The sequence below is a fragment of the Tarenaya hassleriana genome, unplaced genomic scaffold (genome assembly GCF_000463585.1).
Source record: "Tarenaya hassleriana unplaced genomic scaffold, ASM46358v1 Cleome22, whole genome shotgun sequence".
NCBI classification, from domain to species: domain Eukaryota; kingdom Viridiplantae; phylum Streptophyta; class Magnoliopsida; order Brassicales; family Cleomaceae; genus Tarenaya; species Tarenaya hassleriana.
The window spans coordinates 1,270,919-1,293,326 of NW_010965541.1; the positions used below are offsets into that span (position 1 = coordinate 1,270,919).

The 22,408-nt window shown below is 38.9% G+C and overlaps 6 protein-coding genes across 8 annotated transcripts; 3 read left to right on the forward strand and 3 right to left on the reverse strand.

Moving 5' to 3' along the window:
• The first annotated feature begins 1,243 nt into the window (after positions 1–1,243).
• LOC104814967 (HBS1-like protein) lies at positions 1,244–6,243 on the forward strand. Of its 3 annotated transcripts, none has more exons than XM_010543230.2 (12): positions 1,244–1,447; positions 2,187–2,289; positions 2,417–2,575; positions 2,884–2,973; positions 3,209–3,286; positions 3,494–3,891; positions 3,973–4,083; positions 4,175–4,662; positions 4,806–4,974; positions 5,341–5,580; positions 5,680–5,814; positions 5,926–6,243. In XM_010543230.2, the coding sequence occupies exons 2-12, from the start codon at positions 2,196–2,198 to the stop codon at positions 6,049–6,051; spliced, it is 2,088 nt and encodes a 695-aa protein (XP_010541532.1). In that variant the 5' UTR covers positions 1,244–1,447; positions 2,187–2,195; the 3' UTR covers positions 6,052–6,243. The 3 variants fall into 3 exon arrangements, with proteins under 3 accessions (XP_010541532.1, XP_010541534.1, XP_010541533.1); XM_010543231.2 differs by lacking the exon at positions 1,244–1,447 and adding an exon at positions 1,568–1,847; XM_010543232.2 differs by lacking the exon at positions 2,884–2,973 and having other exon boundaries at positions 1,245–1,447.
• Positions 6,244–7,981: 1,738 nt separating this feature from the next.
• On the reverse strand, positions 7,982–11,665 carry LOC104814968 (E3 ubiquitin-protein ligase RLIM). The gene is made up of 6 exons (XM_010543233.2): positions 11,556–11,665; positions 9,490–10,596; positions 9,349–9,399; positions 9,151–9,252; positions 8,670–8,828; positions 7,982–8,433 (listed from the first exon to the last, which is right to left on the reverse strand). Exons 2-6 carry the CDS (start codon positions 10,573–10,575, stop codon positions 8,278–8,280), a joined length of 1,554 nt encoding a protein of 517 aa, XP_010541535.1. The 5' UTR covers positions 10,576–10,596; positions 11,556–11,665; the 3' UTR covers positions 7,982–8,277.
• Positions 11,666–14,092: 2,427 nt separating this feature from the next.
• Positions 14,093–15,992, forward strand: LOC104814972 (serine/threonine-protein phosphatase 4 regulatory subunit 2-A). Its single transcript, XM_010543235.1, has 2 exons — positions 14,093–14,334; positions 14,561–15,992. The coding sequence occupies exon 2, from the start codon at positions 14,572–14,574 to the stop codon at positions 15,739–15,741; it is 1,170 nt and encodes a 389-aa protein (XP_010541537.1). The 5' UTR covers positions 14,093–14,334; positions 14,561–14,571; the 3' UTR covers positions 15,742–15,992.
• Positions 15,506–19,208, reverse strand: LOC104814971 (pentatricopeptide repeat-containing protein At5g10690). Its single transcript, XM_010543234.2, is given in 11 exon segments — positions 15,506–15,620; positions 16,135–16,364; positions 16,467–16,667; positions 16,794–16,862; positions 17,013–17,090; positions 17,237–17,469; positions 17,576–17,711; positions 17,876–17,944; positions 18,057–18,218; positions 18,315–18,412; positions 18,575–19,208. Coding segments are annotated over 10 exon segments (1,836 nt in total). The 5' UTR covers positions 19,140–19,208; the 3' UTR covers positions 15,506–15,620; positions 16,135–16,139.
• A 300-nt stretch (positions 19,209–19,508) lies between these two features.
• LOC109116734 lies at positions 19,509–20,155 on the forward strand. Its single transcript, XM_019202685.1, has one exon. The coding sequence runs from the start codon at positions 19,734–19,736 to the stop codon at positions 19,914–19,916; it is 183 nt and encodes a 60-aa protein (XP_019058230.1). The 5' UTR covers positions 19,509–19,733; the 3' UTR covers positions 19,917–20,155.
• A 22-nt stretch (positions 20,156–20,177) lies between these two features.
• On the reverse strand, positions 20,178–21,218 carry LOC104814973 (putative peptidyl-tRNA hydrolase PTRHD1). The gene is made up of 2 exons (XM_010543236.2): positions 20,618–21,218; positions 20,178–20,534 (listed from the first exon to the last, which is right to left on the reverse strand). Exons 1-2 carry the CDS (start codon positions 21,011–21,013, stop codon positions 20,352–20,354), a joined length of 579 nt encoding a protein of 192 aa, XP_010541538.1. The 5' UTR covers positions 21,014–21,218; the 3' UTR covers positions 20,178–20,351.
• Positions 21,219–22,408: the final 1,190 nt, after the last annotated feature.

A 22,408-nucleotide genomic window follows, 5' to 3' on the forward strand; every position in this document is an offset into this window, starting at 1 on the left:
ATATATATATTGGTGATGATTTTGTTTAGTGTTATGATTTGATATTATTTTTTAGTATTATATTTTAATAAAAAAAATACAATAGTATAATTTTTAGGTTTAATAATGATTATTTTTAATAATTTTTATAATAAAATTATTTTTTTACTAAAAAATAAATTAAATTGATAATATTTATATTTAAAATTTATTATTTAATTATTATAAATTTAGTAAATAATTTTTATCAAATGATACGAAAAATTTAATTAAAACTATTATAAAAAATTATTTTTAAATAATATTCTTTTTGACAATTTATATCAAAACGCAACCGCAACCGTAATGAATCATTCACTTCTAACTGCACCCACCCGCAATCGCTACCAACAGCGACTTCTCAACCAGTCAGTACTAATCATTTATAATCGCTATCAAACGTTCTGAAAACACTGCCACCCGCAACCGCAACCGCTGCGGTACAACCAGTCGAACCCTCTAACTTCTTAAACTCTCTGAATCCAACCGGTCACCAATTAAAGTCTATATCATTATCCAACTTAGATAGTTCAATCGATGAAATGATTTAAAATTAGGGAGAAAAGCGTATGTGCTAATCGCGTGACTTGCTTTTGGTTCCGAGATTAGTGCTAATCCAATTATCCAAAAAAATAATATCATTTTATCATGGATAAAACCCCTAAAAAAAACCTCCAACTTGCAAAAATATATACAAATAAATCTTCAACTTGAAATACTGTCATTCAATCCCCGAACTTATAACTTGTCACTAAATAAAACCTCGAACTTGTAAATTATTGCTCTAATAAACCTTTGACCGGCAAACGATCGGAAATCCACGTATTGACGGATTAATGATGTCAATTTTTAAATTAAAATTGATAATATGTATAAGGTGACATCAACAATCCGTTAATACGTAGATTTTCGATAGTATGAAATTGTGGTCAAACCGGTCAAATGTTTATTAGAGCAATAATTTACAAGTTCGAGGTTTTATTTAGTGATAAGTTACAAGTTCGGGGATTGAATGACAGTATTTCAAGTTGAAGATTTATTTGTATATATTTTTGGAGGTTTTTTTTTTTTGGGTTTTACCTTTTTTTAATCGTTGATCTATTTGAAAAATTGAAAATAACCTCTCCCTCAACATCATGGGTACAAAAGATTTAAAGGCCCATATTGATATTTTTCGGCCCGATAAACATGTTTCGATACTCGGGTTTTGCATCTTTGTTAACCATCTCCGGATCCGGAACCGGCACAGTAGCGTTAGCGTCGGCATAGTTACCGGCGTCATACTGAAATCCACCATATACCGATGCGATAGGCGTTCTTTTTTTGTTCCTTCGTCGTCTCGTAATTCTTCACTCTTTTCAGTCATTTTCATCTTCGAACAGTATTTCATATCTGGAAACGGGGGCGGATATTTCCTGGATTCCGAGAGGTTAGCTTTAATGGGGTTTCTTTGGAAATACATTTTGTCTTCCAATTGGGTTTTGGTTTTCGTGGATCAATTTCTTGTATTAGTTCTCTTTCTGGGAGGATGAAGGATTTGCTCAATTGATTGGAACAGTTAGCTCCGGATCCCTACCTTCGGCTTGATGTTCCCGTGAAATTCGAGTTATTGCATCACTTTGTTGATCAATTTCGATACTGGGTTTCACTCAGAAGTTTAATTTCATTGTAGCGAGATATTTTTTCGTTTTCTCTGCTCGATGTCCCTGTAGGGTTCGGGTTTTTGGTAGTGAAAGCTTTCCAATTCAATTGGGCCCAGGAAGCCGTTGATTTACTTCCGTGATATTCATGCAGTATAAATGCATTCGTGTTATCCGTTTAAGGTTTCTGTAAGATTCCGATACTCTCCTCTCCATAGGGAATCTAGTGATGTAAGTTTTGAAATTCAGTTGGGTTTAGGAAGCTGTTGATCGACTTCCGTGAGATTCAATGTAATTGCAGCCATTTTCACAGTTAAAAGTTTCTGTGGGTTTTCAGATCTAGCGAATTTGGTAGTGTAAGTTTTGGACAATCAACTGAATTTAGGAGGCATTTGACTAACTTCTGTGAGATTGAGCTCTGTGGCAGTGAACTCTATCCTTCATTAGGATTGGTTTTTCCCGAGAAAATATTTTGTCTATAGGCTATTTTTTGTGCTTCAGGCCAACTGCTTTTGTTTCCTTATGCAGTTATAAACGATGCCCCGTAAAGGATTCTCCGATTTCTATGACTATGATGATGGTTTTGATGATGATGATGCCTACGATTATGACTATGATGCTGAGGAGCATGGTAAGTGACTCCTTATCTCCTCCTTTTCGGTGATTGATCTCTCATCATCGTGATGTTGCTGTGGTCATATGATCCCTGTGTTCGGTAACTAGCTCTCATACTAACATATTCTCTGTATCTTCATCAGTCGAAGCTGTTACTGAACCCAAGGAGAAAACTTCTCAGCAAAGGGTTTGGCGATGTGCGATCTGTACATACGATAATGACGAGAGCATGTTTGCTTGTGATATTTGTGGTGTACTGAGGAAGCCCCATGTTAGCAATCAAACTACTAATAAGACAACAGGTAACCTCGTTTCTTCTCCTACTTTTCTCCAATTGTTATCAATCGGAAAGACTAGTTTGCTTTCGACCTTTGCTTCCATATTCGGTTCATTAGTAGTATTGTATGATCATATCCGCCCTTCCTTCTCGTGAAGTGTTTTTTTTATATTGCTTTATGCTTTATATCCACTCTCTGTCTGTTTTTAAGGCCACACGTTGAAAATTTTAGATATGCTTTGAGGGCTAAAATAGCGACCATGTTTCTTATACATTTGATTTTGCTACACTAGAGATGGTGTAGTTTTTATAGAACAGATATGTTTTATGCAGTTGAAGTCATATGCAAAGAGTCCACAGAATCCAAAATGAAAAAGTCTCTCTTTGAGCCAGTGCTGTCTCATACTCCAAAATGGGATGCAGGTGGGAACATGCCAATCTTGTAATGGGCTGGGGACCTCTTCCTAGAAATGCCCGAGGGGATTTTCATGAACTCTTCATGGCTTTTAGTTTTAAAAATTCTTCTGCTAGTATAGGTTGTGAACTTGTTTTTAATTTGACTTTGCTATCGTCAGTCCTTTTCCATTGATTTTCTCTTCATAGTATCAGCCTCTTCATTTATATTGCTTTTCTAACATTTTACTTTTGTTATATATAGAACCTTTCAAGTTTGATTCTCCATCGCCTGATGATTTGGTCTCCAATGGACTAATGCCTTCGAAAATGGGTACTAGAGGTATGAGTAGTTGTTTTCAACTTGGGATTTGTTATCGTATTTAACTTATATGCTGGAAACTCGTATGTTATTTTCTCTCATTTACTCATCCATATCATTGGTTCTATCAACGAATCGAAACCATATGGTGTGATTATGAATCCCAAATTCTGCACAAGTTCGATACCTTGACGGAAGCTAATATGGACACAACCACATGAAGCTCAGGCGGTTCGAGCATGAGGCTGAAGGAGCAAGTAGATAGTGCAGATGAGCAGAAATCTTTGAAGAACAGAGGAGGTGGTGGTTCAAAAACAAGCTCCAAAGGTAGACACATTAACATTGAAGATGACAATTGCTCCAAGGATGGTGCTGGTGACATAAAATCAAGCAAAGCTGTAACAAAATCAAAACAAAATATTTCTGAGGCAAGTTCTTCAGCAAAAACAATGGAGATGTCAGAAAGCCTCACTGGTTCAATGGACGAGTTGTCTTTGACTGGTAAAGCTGAAAATTCTAGTAATGTTAGACCTAGAAGATCGATATCAGATTCTAAGCACAAGCCAGAGGAGTGGATGTTTCCTGACAAAGAATCCGATACATTAAGACAACTTAATCTTGCCATTGTGAGTTGCTTAGATTTTAAGCGTCTTATTTCTTAAATCTTTTTTCAAGATATATTAGTGATAATTATAGTCTGATTGTAGGTTGGGCATGTAGATTCAGGTAAGTCAACACTCTCTGGTAGATTGCTGCATCTGTTAGGAAGGATATCACAGAAGCAAATGCACAAGTATGAGAAAGAAGCAAAGCTACAGGTAATCTTTCATTTTCAAGATGTTAGAGACGAAGAGATTCAGAAACCTGCCTTCTGTTTGTTGTTAATATTTTTTTCTCTGGTCTCAATAGGGCAAAGGGTCCTTTGCATATGCTTGGGCACTGGATGAGAGTGCTGAAGAGAGAGAAAGAGGAATTACAATGACAGTGGCTGTTGCTTATTTTGATACCAATAAACACCATGTTGTTCTGCTCGACTCTCCTGGGCATAAAGATTTTGTTCCAAACATGATAGCTGGAGCAACACAAGCAGATGCTGCAATTCTTGTCATAGATGCATCTGGTGGAGCTTTTGAAGCTGGTTTTGATAATATGAAAGGCCAGACAAGGGAGCACGCACGGGTTCTGAGAGGCTTTGGAGTCGACCAGGTTGTAGTGGCAGTCAACAAGATGGATGTTGTGGGATATTCCAAGGATCGATTTGATTTGATTAAACAGCAAGTTGGGACATTTTTGCACTCGTGTCGGTTTAAAGCTTCGTCTCTAATATGGGTTCCATTAAGCGCCATGGAAAATCAAAACCTGATTGCAGCTCCATCTGATAGCCGTCTCTCCTCATGGTAGATTCCCACTTCAGTTTCTGATCTATGACCTTCCTTCCATTTTCTGTTCTTCCCGTTAAATAACAATAGATTGTGAATTGACTTGCTTAGTATTATCTCAGACAAGCAGTGAGTGGTTGAATTTTCACCTAAAAATACAGGTATCGAGGGCCGAGTTTATTGGATGCTATTGATTCTCTCAAGTCTCCTGATAGAGACGTCACTAAGCCGCTGCTTATGCCAATATGTGATGTTGTAAGATCGAGTCTACAAGGGCAGGTGTCTGCCTGTGGCAAACTGGAGGCTGGAGCCGTTCGGCCTGGTTCTAAGGTTTGCAAAAGTTTCACTGCTCAATTATTTTTATTATCCTGTGTGCTACTGCATAAATGTATGTATGTCTACCTGACTTTGTCAGATTTGAGATAGACCCTAAACTCCATTGACAACACCTCAATTTCCAACTAATATTGTTTTTTGTAACTTTTCTATTTTCTGGCTTCGGCTTCGTGTTACTAGAGGTAACATGTAGATGGGAGGGAAATTAGAGATTTTGATGCTAACATTTGGGTTTGGATGGGTAATCTGTCTATTGGGTCTCGAATTTTCTTTTCTTGTGAAATACTTTTTGGTCAAAGTTTCGGGTTTCCATCAATATGCTGTGCTGTAACGGATGACATGACTGGAACTTTCTTGTAGATATTAGTCATGCCATCGGGAGATGTCGGGACAGCTCGGTCTCTTGAGCGCGATTCTCGGGCTTGTACCGTCGCTAGAGCTGGAGATAACGTAGCCATAACTTTGCAAGGGATCGATGCAAATCAAGTGATTGCTGGGGGTGTTCTATGCCATCCCGATTTCCCCGTACCAGTAGCAACTCGCTTAGAACTGACAATACTTGTCTTGGAAGGCGCAAGCCCGATTCTGATCGGCTCCCAGGTAAAAATCTCCCGAGCCCTCGATCTCTTAACTCCCTTTTTTGGTCCATCTCGATCTCTCCTCACGGATTTTTTAATCTTTCTCATGCTAAATGATCAGTTGGAGTTTCATGTACACCATGCAAAGGAAGCAGCCACAGTAGTGAGACTTGTTTCATTGCTTGATCCTAAAACTGGGGAGGTGATGAAGAAGTCACCTCGTTGTCTAACTGCGAAACAAAGCGCAGTTCTTGAGGTGAAGGATCTGAACTTTTGTAATGAATGGAACATGAAAACACAATCTATCTGAGATTTTTTTTTTTTTTTTTTTTTTTTTGGGGTGGTGGTTTGGTTATGAAAACTGCAGGTTTGCCTACAAGGAGCTGTTTGTGTGGAGACATTCTCAGAGAGCCGAGCGCTTGGAAGAGTTTTCCTTAGGTCTTTGGGGAGAACTGTCGCTATGGGCAAAGTTACTAGAATTATCCATGAGTGACCTAATTTACACCCACGTTTTGGGCGTTTGCGTTTGCGGCTGCGGTTAAGGCCGCTGGTTATTGTTGCGGTTGTCAGACCAGAGATTAGATTTGAGTTAGTCCCAGTTTTGTTTTGTAATGTTTTGTAATACCAAACGTTTCTGGAAAATTAAATGATTGCTCTATTTATTTTTTATTATTTTTTTGCTTTTTTCCCTTGTCAATGATACCGAATTCATTTGTTAATTTACTATGTTTACAAGGCTAAGAATGGATAATTATGGTGTATTGGTTTTAAATTTTTTATTTAAATTTTTATTTGTTGATCATTCCTGAATTTAAATATTTTTTAATAACAGAAAATTTTATATAAATATTTCAATTTTATAAAATATGTTAAGTAAATATTTTAATTTTTAATTTTATCTAATTGATATATCAAATTGATATTTAAATAAAATATTTCAAAAATAGATATCTTAAATTATAAAAATCGAGATTAATTTATAAACTTGATTTATTTTTTATATTATAATTAACATCTAATTTATATATCGTTATCAAAATCGATGTTATAAATTATCATATAAATTTTATTATTTATGTTAAAAATTAACATCTAATTTATATATTATCGTTAGAATTGAAGTTGATTTAAAATATTTTGATATCTAAGATATTAATTTAAAATATTTTAATATTTCAAATATTAATTGCATCGAATTAAAAATTTAGGTATTTATTTATTATATTTTATAAAATTGAGATACCATATGAGATTTGTCTTCTAATAGATATATACGTGGGAGAGCGCCTTTGTAATCGTCGCTTCATTAAAACCAAAAGCCGAAATATTTGGTGGGAAGATCACGTGGATAATTATCCGAGCTGGATCAAATATTTATACGCGCAGTACCGTAGCCGTGTCAGACACGCGCCACGTGACGTGTTTGCTGTTTTGGAAGGCCGGCTCATATAGTGGACTTCCTAAAGTCACGTGGGTTTCAAAAGTCAAATCGGTCCACCCCGTCAGCGCCCCTTTTTCTTCAAAATATATTTTTAATTTTATATCCATTTTCACGTAACTTGGACGTTTAGCTTACATCAATTAAGTCTTTAATTCATTTTATACTTCAGAATTTATTTTAAAATTTCTAAACTTTGTAAACGTATATGCATCTTCTAATTCTGCAAGGACCAAAGTTTAAGTTTCTATAAGGGATAAAGAAAAATCACCGCTTTTTGTTCAAATATAATTAAATTTTATGGATTCCAATTACCAACTTCCATGAAAACATAACCATGCAGAAATTTTGAAAAGTTGTGTTAGGTTCTTAGTAGCAGTCGGCGACCTTTCTTTCTTTTACTTCACATAGCTTCTTCTTCCTTAAACGTTAGGGTTTAGGAAAACCCGAATGAAATGAGATTTTCCCTATCTAAATAGGGCTTTGAACCAACCTGAGAGACCATTTTTCTTTAAAGAAAGTTTTGTTTACAAGTGAACTTGGTTTGTTCAATTCTTAGTAAGAAGAAGAATCCATTGGGAATGAATGGGAAGACAGGAGTAGTATCTCTTTATTAGTTGGAAGGAATTTATCTCCCCTAGCCTCATTCGAAAAACAAAATAATCCGAACAAACAAGAATCTCCACGCCTTATGTAACCAATCTCTTCACCTTTTAGATACTAGTTTACAAATCGTATAAGTCGACGGTCTTTTGATAGGGAAGGGAGGGCTTGAAAGTACTGGTGTTATAGCTGTGGAGGGCAATAGCGATTGTAGCTAGTCTTTCAGGGATAGATCGAAAAAGGACCAAATCAAGGTCTTTCTTTAGCATTTTGGGTTCTTTTTGTCACGATTTCTTCTATATCAAATCTTAATATCAGAATAGCTTATATAGTCATGATTCAATTCAGGTCCACCGACTTTAGTACCTGCTATCTATCGATAGGCGAGAACCAGTTGAAGTCTATATAAAGAAAGTTGAAGTCTGTATAAAGAAAGAACAGAAACCGGATTGAACTCTACACAACATGTGAAGTGGGATCTGTGTATTATTGTGTATTGTCGGAGCTCAGATGCGCCAAAGAACGGTGAATTCGTATGTACAAAAAAGAGACAAAAGATGATGAAGAGACGAAACACTTCGATGGAGAACTGCAAATTCGGACGAAGTGTTGATGGATTTCGTATGTGCTCCCATCATCTTGGAACTGAAAACACAAATAAAAATGAATCTGTTCAGATCACGAACGCTGCAACTGCTGCTGTGTCGGAGATTCAGCAGAGGTTTTGCAGACAGGGCACCAGTTCTTCATCCGGAGCCATGAGTGAATGCAGCTCACATGGTATTTATGTTGGCATTGCAGAAACCCTAATTCATCCCCACCCACATACTCTTCCTGCATCACACAAAGCCTTATTGGTATCGCTATAATCACCAAATTCACTTCATCTCTTTCAGACCAGCTCTCGATGTTAGATACTAGAACACGCGGGTTTTAACATCCGAGGGAAGTACATTGACTGCAAGATCTATATGAGCTGGATCTGATTTATGTTGGCACAAAATCACGAATGCCCGGGAAAATAATTAAGGCCAAATGTAGAGTAAAGAGAAGAGAGAAAGGGAAAAGACCTGGCAGATGCTGCATTTGATATCATCATCTTTATCCAGACAAGAGCCGCCGGTTTCATCTGTTGCCTTATAGATGCTTGTCTTGAGGCTTCTCGACAATGCTTCATTGCTTAGAGCAGTGCTCACTGTACCCATCCTCTCCTCCAACGCTAACAGTTCCTGCGAGATGTCCACAGAGAGAATTTTTTTTCATCATTAATGGTTAGATATATTAGCGAAAAGAATCTTTTGACGATAATTCCATTATTTCAGAAAAGGGAACAAAACAATAATATCATTAAGTTTTGGCAAAAGGGCACAAAACTCAAAGCTAGAAGCCAAAAGCTTCCAGCTCTTGTTTTGCTGTTATAGCAGAAAGCCAGAGACTTGAATGCTGGTTCTGACTCTTGACAGTCTAGAACCAAAAGCCAATGTTTTTAAATTGGTAAAACAACCTGATGACTGGTCTCAAGAACAATAATATACAAGAGACGAGACAAACCTCATAAGACATGCCATCAATGTCGAGCCTCATATCCCTATGTTGATCATAAAAGCTGCCCATACCACTTAAGAACAGATTGGTCTCAAGAACAACCAGTTGCTGCAGGAAAAAAAAAACAGCAAAGCAGAAGAAGTGTCACCTAACTCTAAACTCAAACAGAACTATTCATGTAACATGAACCAAGCTGCTAATCACCTCATATGTGAGTTCTTCATCTTGTTCAATCCTATCCAGCGCCAACAAAACCTGTATTGGAGTCAAAATAGTATTCTATTACAGCATGTGAACATGTCAAGTCGGTAAAAAAACATCATAGGGCAAGGATATGGCAAGAACCTCTGCAATTCCGTTCATGTCATAACGACTTAAGCCACTGCTACTGCTTGGCCTACTGTAACTACTTGAAGGGCTAAATAAAAGTTCTGCAGAAGAGGAAGAGTTATGATCAGCTGGAGCTGCAGGCTGTTGCACCTGCATGATTGCAGCAGTAGATACATCAGCTCCGAGCCGCGCTGTCCTACCACAATAACCAGCTGATCTCCTTGTAGTTACTGAATTGCCACTGTTATTATCCATACTAGTCAGAAGGTTTCTTTGCCTCCTAGAATCTGAAACGGATATGCCATGAAGAGAATTCTGATTCCTTCCCTCAGGCACCGGCCTGGTCATCTTATTCCCCCTGCTAGAAGAACTGTTCTCTCCGTTGGAATTTTTCTTTCTAAATACGTTGACTCTCCTTGTTGCGCTTGAATCAGATGGAACAACATCAGAAATGGAGTGGCATCGCAGGTTTCTCAAACCATGCCTGCTCAGATTGACATGCGCAGTTTGCACACTGTTACCAGAAGATGAAGAAATAGAAGGTCCGGGAGAAGAATCTCGGGTACACAATTCAGATCCCTGATTGTACCTCTGGCTGGTTCCTCTACTTGAGCTCCCTCCCTCAGCCAACACAACTTTCCCGGAGGCAGCATTTTTGGAACGAACACTGACAGTACCTCCTTTACTCTTTCCGTGCAGAGGGGTGTGCTCACAAGTTTCGGTTTCATCACGAGCACTGCTGCTGCTACTGCTAGTCTCTGAAGAATCTGCATCCGATTTAGAAGAGAGTTGTCTCCTACTGGTGCCTTTGGAGGGGGGTTTCGTGCTGCTAAAACCACTCAGAGGTCGAGATGAACTCCCGATGATTTCCTTGCCATTCGAGGAAGAGCGAAACGAAGGCCGGGCAGATTTCAATTTGTTATCCGTAGAGCCAATCTGGGTTCTCTTGGTGGAACTTATCCTGGCGCTGCAACCGATCCGGCTGCAAATTGGAGGACTCTTATCATCTCTCTTGTTTGTATTCTCTCGCAAGACTATACCTTTTGCTTTTCTGGGCAAAACCAACCCATCAACTGTTGTTTTACCCGAAAATTCATCCATGATTATAAGAAAAATCTTTCTCTACAATTAAAAGGAGTATTTTTCAGATAATTTGAACTCCTCATGTAGAGTTCCAATGGTTCATACTACAAAGACCACTGCATAGTGATTCAGGCCAAAAAACTATATCACATAATCCCCATGAAAACGATGTAAATTACTTCAATGATATGATTAAAGCTTTCATAGAGGATGATCCCCCCCACCAATCAAAGTAAGTGATAGAAATCTATTACGCATGTAAAGAAAAAAAAAAAGGGGAGAACCACAAAAGCTTACAGGAGCAACATGGGAGTGGAAATTTAAGATTACACAGAGCAAAGCACCTCTTATGGATCATAAAGATAAGCTACAAAGAACACATGCTGTGATCGTGGAGGGAAATAAAACAAAGGCTGACGAAAACAAAAGAGAAGACGACCAATAATTAACCCAAGAGAAAAGGAAGGAAGGTCCCATTCGATTTTCACGGGCTTTCCATCAAACACAAAGACCCTTTTTCCCGTGATTTCAGGTTCTCCAAAGAGAAATTATTCACTCGCATAAACCAAACAGAGAACATATATATAGCTCGGTAAGCCACTAAAACAGCAAGAAATAATTAAAGAATCTCTTCCTCGAATTATGATCACCCACCAGATTCTACACATATATACGTGCGTATGTATGCATATAAACATGGAACATATCACGGAAAAGATCGCAGAAAAGCTGATGCAACAAAAACAGGAAACGAAACGATGGAGAAGAAACGAAAACGAGAGAGCCCCAGAATCAAACTGCGAAAATAACCAACTTCATCATCAAACAACCTGGAAAAACTGGTGCAAAAACAAATTCATCCTAAACCAAAAAAAGCAACGAACAAAGAAATTTAAAAAAAAAAATCAAAGGAAAAACAACCATCGGCTCGCGATGATCAAAAGAACAAAGCTAGCTAGCGCGGAAAAGGAGAGGAAAAAGGGAATCTCCGGCGATACCTATGCCGGAGCTATTTTCTTCCGCCGTCTTTGAAGAAACAACGGACGATGACCAGAGAGAGAGACGTGAGAGAGAGAGGCGATGGAGAAGACGTAATTCGGCAGAATTATAAAGTTAAACACGGGGGAATAGGGGAAGTGGCGTAGGAAGGGCGAAAAGGCGGTCGGAAAGATCTGAGCCGTTGATTTTGGGTTTGGTTCACAGAAGTTCAAGATGGACGGCTGAGATACGCATCGAGGTCGGAGTCAGCGGAAGGAAGAATACCAGGAGGAACGGGGGAGTTAACAAAACGACGCCGTTGCTGTTACCCCATCATTAATTAATTAATTATATATATATTTTCCTTTTGTTTTTATTCCTTGAAAAAATAAAAGATTAGATTAACTAATTGTTAAATATTGAAAAGCCGTACGTATCGTCCATGTTTTGCGTAAAAAGAGGGGAATAAATCTAAATCTTATATTTTTTGTAATAAATAGATAAAATAGTTATGATGTAAATTAGTGGGCCAAAAAAAACGTGATTAATTAATAGAAATTTTTAGGTTTTTTGATCAAGTGATTATAGATAATTTTAAAAAAAAATTAAAGAAGGTGTTTTAGTATTCTGTTAAATTAATGTAAAAGAACGTATAAAGGGGGAAGGAAAGCAAAATGGGCCCAAAGTAAAAGTGGGCCCATGTGTTTGTGGGAAACGGAGGAGAGTGAGAAGCACGCGCGAGGACGACCAAACGTGAGGTGGTGAAGCTTATCCGTATAATTTCAGGTTGCAACAAAGAAACCATGTTCGGATATGGTTTGGTCCGGACGCCATATGTTTTCTTTTTTTCAATATATATATATATATATATATACTGAATTAACTATATATATTTATTTTTTTCGATATATTAATATGTAAGATAATAACTAACAGCGAAAAAAATCAGGGTATATATATTTTTTTCTGATTGTATTTAATTATCGATTATTTATTATTTGCATAACCGATATACAACATGTGATCCGTGTGAATTTGGCAAATGACTCGGGCGATATCTTCGAGCACAAAATATAGCCAACGTACGTCATTGGAAATTATTATCCCATGCATGTTTTCATTGTCTTTTATATCCAATTTAAAATGTGTGTTACGTTGGTTTTACGCCACGACGGTTAAGGGATGATGCCATTTTATATATATATAAAAAAAAGAGTAAACAAACACCCACGGATGAGAAAAATAAATAAAATCGGTCCGTGTTGATTACAAAAAATAATGACGAAATAAATGGTGAAAAGGGGGAATGTAAGGGCGGCGTCTCGTGGGCCAAGTGGCAGACAATCAAAACACATTCCATCTTGTTCCGTGCATGAATCATGTGTACCACTCCAAGACCATTGTTTTTTTTCTGCAATCGGGTATTCTGGACATCCAAATTAATCTCGAATGACAGTAAATTATGTGGTTAGAATTTATACTTCTCTTCTCAATTTAAAGTTCGAATTCGGGACGAGACGAACGAAACTCTAAATTACAAAATTTATGAATATATATATATATATATGAAGACCCTTCATCACATAAGGGTGTTTTTAACAAATATTTTTATAAAATTGAAATGTTAACAGAAATCAATTTAGCAAGAGGTTAATCAATCGATCGTAAGATATTTTGTTTCTAGAAATCGAAGTTACTAAAAATTATAGAGACTTAGAGTTATTTATTATAAAATTATATTTTTAATAGGATTAGTTTATAATTTTTTAATAGGATTAAGTTTAATTATATATATATTATTTGATTGAATGAATAATATAAAGTTTTATTTCATATAAGTCTAATTCTCTATAATTCTCAATAGAAGTATTTCGGCAACAATATTGTAATCCCGATTCTCGTAGTCTAATATCGATCACTACTACAACAGAAGAAAAAAACGTGATATCAATCGAAAAAGTTAAATCGATTTCTAAATTTTTTTTACACTTTGAACACATACGCAATTTAATTTTAGCAGAATGATTTTTTTTATTATAATCGGATATCCTAAACCAAAGTTTAAATTAATTTTAGAATCGAAAACTAACCCGGGTGATTTGAATTAGGAGGGGGACATACGTCGAACTCTATCGCAAAGGTGATAAAAGAATTGGCATTATAATGAGAATATAATAAGAGTTCAACGAGAGAAAACAAATAGAATAAGTGGGTGACATGTCGTATCGAGGTGGAAGCGTTCAAAGATTAGCCGCCTAGAAGTTGAGACGGTCCATGACCATTTCCAATCTTAATATATATATTATAAGTTTAATAATAAATTTAAAATCAGAAACGGAATGTTTATTAAATATTGATTCAACGGAGCAACTCTTCCTCCATTAAAACAGAAACGGGAAGGATAAAAATGATGGTGGTACTGACGTGGGAACATTGTCATATCACACACGGGCACGAACGCAAGAGATGTGTATAATTGAAAGGCTCAAAACACGAGTCAACGGTTGTCCGAGAGGATCGGATCATTGGACCATTCAAATTCCTTTTTTCTTTTTTTGTTTTATTGTTAGGGGAAAAGATTAATGGGTTCATGGCCTCCACCACCAAGAAGAAGAAGAGCGTGATTTAAGCTCCGTTGAGGAATCGTGTAACGACGATTCCAAATTAGAAACCCTAATTTAATTCCTCCTCTCCACTATCTTTAAGGTGCGGGGGGGTTTTCTGTTCCTTGATATACACGTCTCCTCTCTTGAATCCAAACCTCTTTCAACGCACCCTTCTCCTTTGTTCTTCGTTCAGGTACTCTCTCTCTCTCTCTCTCTCTCTGATTTGCATTTTCCATGATCCATCCGCGGACCCTTTTTCAATTTTGTACTTGTGTTTTCTTGCTTGTTGTTGTAAAAATTTTGTTAGTCTTAATTCAGACATCAACCCACAAAGTATTGGCTTGCATGTCTTTTGGGCGCTGTTACGTAACAGCCCGTCTCTATGTGAATGTGTGTGTGATCATCTCTTTGGTCGGTAGATTCCTACGTGATGGCGACGACGAGCACAACAAAAGGAAGACCGGACAGGCAGAGCAGCCTGACCAGATCCAGATCCCTCGGCCGAAAGCCGAAGCCTCCCGGTTCGTCAGAACACAACTCAACCCCCGATGGTTCGGACCACAAACCGGACAAGCCTTTGCCAAACTATCTCAAACCAACAATAAGCTCAAGACCTGACCCCGTCAAGTTCTTGAAAAAGGGCCTCGACGACAACCACAAGCTCCTCCGTCGACGATCCTTTGACCATCCTCCTTCTTTCTCTTCCCCTACTACTGCTTCTACCTCGTCCCCACGAGATAGACCCTCGGTTTCTAGAGACAGTCACAAGCCTATCACGGGCCGCTCTTCGTCTTTCCATGGCAGCAAAACCGGCCCTAGAGGAGGCGGTTCCATGAAATCACCTCCCGTGGCTCCGGGTCCAAAGGGCATAATGCAGAGCGGTCTGAGCACTAGCAGTTCTTCCTTTCACAGTAAAAAGGAAGGTTCTTCTTTGATTGATTCAAAGAAAACTTCAGAGAAGGAAATCGCCCGAGAATCTCCTCACGAGGAGGAACAGGAGATCGTGAAGGTTGAGACCGATGCAGGAGTGGTGTCTGATTATGATAGAGAAGAACCAAAGTCAGAAGATAAAGAAGAGCAATCCAATGAATCCAGTGAAGAGAAGAAGGGAAGTGATCAAACGGATGCATCCCCTGTTTTAGATTGCCCTGATGCCACCAAAGAAGAAGGAGAAGAGATACATGAGGATAAAGCAGTGGAGCAAATAGAGGAAACGAAAGCACCCGAGGAAACCCTAGACAACGAGGATGAACACAAGATGGAGGAGAGCAGTGGTGAAGTGGCGGCCACTGACGTGAAGGAAGCTGCAAGTCTCAAAGAGAGTACAGAAGAAGAGAAAGCAAACGACACAGAACAAGAGAATGAAACTGAAAGCAGCAATGTCAAAGAAGAAACATCAGAAACAAAGGAAGTGGTAGCAGAGTCACCCGAGGCGACAAAGAGGCAAGTGGTGCAAGGGAAGAAGGAATCTCCATCAGCCTACAATGACGTGATAGAGAAGACGGCAAGTAAGTTACTTGAAAACAGGAAGAACAAAGTCAAGGCACTTGTCGGTGCCTTTGAGACCGTTATTGACTATGAGACTGCTGCATCCAAGTGATATATATATATATATATATATGCACAGGCAAACACAGAAAAAAAGACTTTTTATTAGCTTCCTAATGCTTGTGAGGCAGAAGGGCATTCCAACATCAATCCATCAGCGGCTAATGTTCCCTCTCTTTCATCCTTTGCTTGTTCATTTTCTCTTCTTTTGGTACAGCGTCCAATTTCCAAAGAATGAATTGTATGTTTTTTCTTTTCTCAATTTTGAATGCGAACAAAACGATGTTTCATCGGTACTGCACATCTGTTTGAACGGACTGGAACTGTGTATATGTGTGGTGTGTGAATTCCAACATTTTTTTAACCCAAAGAGATCGCAATATGCAACGGCATGACTAGAATTCCAAAAAAGCGCATACTAATATAAAGAAGTGAGATCACTTACATCCGCTAGAGAAGCTTTTGTCCAGGTTCAAGCAATCGATACAATTGGTCCCTCGTGAAAGCTCCAACTGCTCTGGAACTGTAACCGTTCCCATACAGGTTGCCGCATCTTACAACTATGACCATCTTATACTTCTTTTCCAGAACAAGATCCACCACGCGACCTATCGATGTTGTCGTAGTCACGCATGGAGGAGGGCTTTTCATCATCGTTGCCAATGGGGCATCCAGCTACAAACGGTTGAGCAATGTGCAAATACCCTATAATTAGCTCATATTTTTTTATGATATAAGCAAAGAACCTACTGTTATTACAGAACAAGGTTAACTTACACTCTTGCAGTCTTCTCGATGCAAAAGACCCGTGCAGCTTCCCCAGTCATCTATGATAGGCACAACAGGCTCCCTGAAAAACCGCATAACCACTTCCTTCAGCTGCAGTGTGCCCAGCAACGGCCGAGTGGCTTCAAATGGAATCATAACACTTTCTATTGGTTCGCTTGGTGTCACCTGAGTCAATAGGTTGGGGTCAAACTACCCAAACCACGTCTCCATTTTAGAAACAATCAAGAGCCACGAGGGAAGTACACATAGAACAACCCAGTTTGCCAAAATTTCAAGAGGATATAGACAAAAATAGAGAAATGCAGGAACATGTACCTTACTGAGTAGGTATGGACTCAAGATGGACTTGGAAAATCCTAACAGGGCCTCAATGCGGACAGCAGCCTGCATTTTAAGAAATAGTTTAAGTAGATAAGTTGAATTCCCAGTGGTCCTAAACTTTGCTGAAAGGAAATCGATCAAGATCCCATTCTCCAAAGAATGGGCACATGTCACAAACAATTATGTAAGGTCTGGCTGAAATTCGCAACATACCATGCCTGCCCTAGTCATCCACTGTATCGCTTTCCACCTTGTAACAATACTTGAAAGAATCCGAAGGGCTTCATGAAGCTAAATAATTCAGGAAAGGATTCATTAGACCCAGAATTATCATCAACACTACCAGATATTATTAGAAAATTCCAGACACATAAAGCAATGATATCATCTGTACCAAAAGACCCTACACCCCGAAGCATTTACTAATTCTTTAGTACCTGGCCAGCACCTAGAGCTGCTTCCATGAGAAGGTTATCAGCTTCTTCTTGAACTGCTTTTGAGATGGCTCCAGATGAATCTGGCCATATGCGAACATGCAGATTTCTAACCATGCCATAATCTCCTTGGACAGCGAAAGCACGCATCATAGACAGGTACATGTGAGGCTTTGGTCGTAAGTCCAAATCTGCACCACTCCTCTTTAATATTTCACCAAAAACACAAAGGGCCCCTGAGAACGTATTCAACAAGGACCTTATTGCTTTAGAACAGAGTTACTCGTAAGCTTCTTCATTGAAAAATCCCGAAAGACTATGGTTGAAGTCGTAACTACATACCTTTCATTGAACCACACTTAAGCATGGCATCAACTACAGCTGTAAACGCAGTCCGGTCAATGAACAAATCAGCACTCAATTTCATCTCCAGAAATAGATTCTGCACCGAAAACAGATCCTTGGCATCCCCAAATCCCTACAGGGAAAAAATTGTCACAAGAAATCATTACCAGTCAGTCAAGTAAACAGCACCCGAACTCATTACTTGCATACATGGGAAACAGACAGCAAAGAGCTGCATCTAGGTCCCTTCTTGCACACAGATTAGATAGACGATAGAACAGTAGATTGCTTGTTCACCTTTACTAAGGTGGTGTAGGTTATAATATCTGGGCGAAGTCGGTCATCGTTACACATCTTTGCCTTCTCCTGAAATAAATTGATCAAGGCATATGATTAACACAATCTAACCACTACCCCAGTACTACTTTGAGTAACACTTGGAGTCTAAAAACTGGCCTTTCAAGTACACACATGCGACCTTCATTTCCTCCAAAAAGTTCATAGCCATAGCCAAATCTTCAGACCTGATGCAGGCATGGATCAAGGTATTGTAGGTGAGCCTATCAGGTTCCAATCCAAGACGCAACATTTCATCGAGCAAATTCACTGCTGCTTGTGGAGACCCCGTGTTAATGTATCCCTGTCATGCCATCGAAAGCCTCAAAACTACCTCCAACTACGATAGCTCAACCAAGAATACGTATCACTCAGGCTGTCAAGACACGTTGAGAAGTACCTTCATCAGCAAGTTACAGATGAGAACCGAGGGGCTGCCACGCTCGCGGAGCAAAAACCCGTAACGAGCAAGCAGACCATTTGCACGACGTAAATCTCCTGCACTAAAGCAAGATCAAGTGCCTTTACATCAACTTTCTGCCTAGAAATTCTACTCCACGAATAAAATATTAACGCATCCTGATGAGCAGCATTCTGATATAAGAACACATTCAAGAAGCAATTAGCTACGAGAAACATAATAGGATTCAAGTGGTTTACCTGCATCGATAAGAGCATTAAGCAGACCATATATAAGAGATGCCGACAGCTTCGGATTCCCGACAGCGGTTCCACGCTCCACGGATTCCAGCATTTGGACACGAAACAAACAACCCCAAAATCAAACCCAAAGTATCCTTAATTTCACCAAAAAGAGAAAAGACCCGAGGATCACCTTCAGAAGAGTGGCATAAGTAACATCATCGACGCCACACCCACCGGGACCAGACATCTCACAGAACATCCGAAGAGCCAAATCGACGTCTCCGCAGTGAACACAAGCCTCCACGACGGAGTTCATCACGATCGTGTTCAGCTTCCCATATCGTCTCTTAGCGGCTTCCACCTCCTCCACGATCTGGCCTAGCTGACGGCGGCGCGTGAGGAGAACGATTCTGGAGGTGAGAGGCTTGAGGTTGAGACGCCGGGAGCGGTAGGAGGATATCCTGTGACAACGCCGCCGCAGAGGAGAGGCGGAGAGAGAAGGTGGAAGACGGAGAGAGAAATCGGAAGCGTAGAATTCCGGAGACGGATGCATTGTGTGGGAAAACGGAGAACTACCCATCGGCCATTGATGATGAGTTTGATGGAGACGGATAATGCCGGAGAGAAGCAGCTAGACTGTGAAAGAGGCAGCAACTCATTGGCGGGTAAAAGAAAAGAAAGATATGGTGGAGATTACGTTCGACTCATTTGGGCCTTGGGCTTCAAATATTGGGTCTAATGGGCCTTTTGTCTAAGTTTGGGCCCAAAATGGTCTCCTCCCTTTATGAGATTCGGGAATCAGATTCAACACGGTTTTGAGATGACTTCCAAATAGAAAAATACACGACTCACCTCGGATTCCATCATTTTCGAATTTATATTTTTTGGTATAAAAAACTATATCCAATTTTTATGTTAAACTAGGCATCAATTGATTATAATAAAAAAAAATTAAAGCAAAATGGACAAATATTCGCCGAACCAAAAACTAAAAGTAAGATTAAGCCCGAAAAATTCGGTCAAACTATATCTCCGTATCTTACCCGCTAAGCATTTGCTTCAAAGCTAAAACCCTCTAGAGACACTCCAAAATCTCAGGAACACATCATCCATATAAAGAGTTTTAACAAAATTGGAAGAAGGAGAAGAGGAGAGTTGAAAGGAATCCGGAAGGATGTGTTTGGTGTTCGTGTGCGACGAGGACGAGAGAGTGATCGGTCGGCACGAGGCTCCGGGGGCGGTTCAGGCGGTGGACGTGGAAACACAGTGGAGGCTCTGCTTCGTCCCTCTATACTTCAAATCCAAGCGACGCCATATCTGCTCCATCTGCGGCAGACGTCTCGTCGTCCGTTACTGAAACCGATCCCCAAGTCTAGGACCAACAAACAAACAAGTGCTGTTTGATTTGATGCTGTGCTTTGATTCGGGTTCTGTTCCCGGTGCTCTGACTTTCTGGCTTGCCGTTTGTATATATGTTAAGGGTGTAGGATTGTGTTTTCTCTTTTGGGTTTCTCTCGCTGTTTGTGTGGATCTGATTGCTGATAGAGATACCAAGGGTTTTTGGAATTATCACTTGAGGTTTGTGTATAAGTTTGGAACTGTCGACCAGGAATCACGATTTGAAAATCTGATCCAGCAGCTTAGTGATCGAATGAGAGAAAAGAGCTGTGGCTGTGGCAATGGTGAATTGGAACACAAATCACTTGCACAGATTAGAATCTGATTAAAAAAAAAGGTGTTGTGGCGAAAGAGATGAAAGAGTGGAGTTTTTTAACAATGGGGATTCAGAAAATCACTTGCAAAGCTTCAGCTTCTTGAAGAACGAAGAGACTTGAGATTTAGGGTAAGGCTTTGTGGCGATGCACGTCGCAATGTTCTCCGGCTGCTCGATCCAGAGCTTATGAGCGATTCCTCCGGATTTCAACTTCTCCGACAAGTTCATCATCTGCGTCTCCCCTTTCACCTCCAAAGTCACCTATTCAAAACATCATTTCGCCACCATTTTCACCGCATAATTCAAAAATCAGCAAAGTACTTAATTAGGGTTTCTCCTACTACCTTGTGCATCGAATCAATGTTTTGTGGATCACAATACTGGACCGTGTTTGGATCGTCCTTGTGCGACCATATCGCAGCCACCGAAGCGTGGCATCCCTGCGTAAGCACGCTCCCCAACGGCCACGAATCGATCAGATCTCTCCGGAGAACCACGTACTGCACCAGAACGTCGTCCACATTTTCTGCCGCCGCCGCAGCTCCATCGCTCCGGGAGGCCTTTTCGCCAGAATCAATTCCTCCACCGACCGGATTCATCGACCACGTCGTCGAGATTCGCCGGCGATTCCGAAACCAGATCGTAGAACGACGAATCCTACTTGGCAGCACCGGGTGCGAGAGGCGATGAAGAAGACGGGATGGGAATCGAATCGCTCCTCCGGAGACGGCGCACGCCATTTTGATACACAGGTATCCTGGACTCTTTACACGCTCGACAAGATCATCGTAATGGACCCTAAATGGGCCAATGACCGGCCCAATTAAAATTAATATGAGCCTGTATTCGGCCCAACAATGACCAAATTTCAGAAAGGTGGAACTTGCATGATAAACACGTGGCGCACAACCTGAAGAACCTAGAAAGAAGTGTGAAGAATCCCAAATTTTTCCTACGTGTTCTTTAATTTCACTGCATGTCAACACCTGTTGGCTTATTTGTACGTATTTTAAATATTTATATCGCGTTTGATATATATATATATATATATATATTTAACAGTAATCGATGTAGAAATTTATTTTTAAATGCTAGTCAAATCTCCACGTCAAAAAGGCAACTTCGTTGTGTGTGTGTATATAATTAAACTATAGAACAAGTGGAGATAATAAATTATACGAAATCACTTAAGAAAATAATATAGTACAATCGGATATATCAGATTGGATTTCAAAGGTATTTGAGAAAACAAAACTTTGTAATTTGTTATTTGTTTTAAAACCTATTTTTTAATCATTGCAGTACAAAAACAATATAGTTAACTGAAATTCAATTTAAAATTAAAAAATGGCTTTTCAGAACAACAAGGGCTATCTTATCAAGAATTAAAAAAACAAAACTATTATGGTACAAACTCGAAAATTAAATTCATGGTATTTTATTATTTCTTTCTTTCTTTATGAGATTGTGTGTAATCACACCACACTAGCGCTCATTCAAGGATTGAGATTATGAATGGTGCACTGCACACCATACAATTGGTGGGCTCAATTAAAAAAAAAACATTTAAATGTAACTAGACTTAATCCTTGTAGTTTAATAGATTCATTATTGTTTCTATATTCTATAAATTTTAATTGTTTTTTAAAATTAATTCAAATGGGTAAGCTCAATTTCCTTGTCTCAATTAGCTTGATTATTTAAATTCTCTCAATTCTCGTGTATCAATTGACTTTTATTTAAATTATATTATATAAGCATAATTCTATTAACTCTTAACAATTGTTTTAATTTTATAATAATCAATTTGGTAACTTTTAGAGCATGGTTGATGGTTTTGTCACCATAACCAGCCAACACGAAGGCAAGTGGTGTTATTTATTCTACTAAAATTGCAATTGTGGGAAAAAAAAAATATAATAATAACAATGCACTTCGGTAACTAATCAAAACTTACGGCGGCGCTTATGTAAATGAACGAAATTTGTCAAAACATGCCGAGAGGGGTAAATTTCATTAACACCAAATTGTATAATGCAACCATATCGTTGTTAATTTCATTAAAACAAAATTATCCACACTATAAAAGAATGTACGTTAAAAACAACGAAATTATGGTTGACACACAATATTAG

Coding starts and splice junctions, on each gene's coding strand:
- LOC104814973 (XM_010543236.2), bottom strand. CDS start 21,013: ATGGCGTGCGCCGTCTCCGGAGGAGCGATTCGATTCCCATCCCGTCTT. Junction 20,535..20,617: donor ACATTGATTCGATGCACAAG/GTAGTAGGAGAA, acceptor TGTTTTGAATAG/GTGACTTTGGAGGTGAAAGG.
- LOC104814967 (XM_010543230.2), top strand. CDS start 2,196: ATGCCCCGTAAAGGATTCTCCGATTTCTATGACTATGATGATGGTTTT. Junction 2,974..3,208: donor TACTCCAAAATGGGATGCAG/GTGGGAACATGC, acceptor TGTTATATATAG/AACCTTTCAAGTTTGATTCT. Junction 5,581..5,679: donor CGATTCTGATCGGCTCCCAG/GTAAAAATCTCC, acceptor CTAAATGATCAG/TTGGAGTTTCATGTACACCA.
- LOC104814972 (XM_010543235.1), top strand. CDS start 14,572: ATGGCGACGACGAGCACAACAAAAGGAAGACCGGACAGGCAGAGCAGC.
- LOC104814968 (XM_010543233.2), bottom strand. CDS start 10,575: ATGGATGAATTTTCGGGTAAAACAACAGTTGATGGGTTGGTTTTGCCC. Junction 9,400..9,489: donor ACATGAACGGAATTGCAGAG/GTTCTTGCCATA, acceptor ACTCCAATACAG/GTTTTGTTGGCGCTGGATAG. Junction 8,434..8,669: donor TCAAATGCAGCATCTGCCAG/GTCTTTTCCCTT, acceptor TGTGTGATGCAG/GAAGAGTATGTGGGTGGGGA.
- LOC109116734 (XM_019202685.1), top strand. CDS start 19,734: ATGTGTTTGGTGTTCGTGTGCGACGAGGACGAGAGAGTGATCGGTCGG.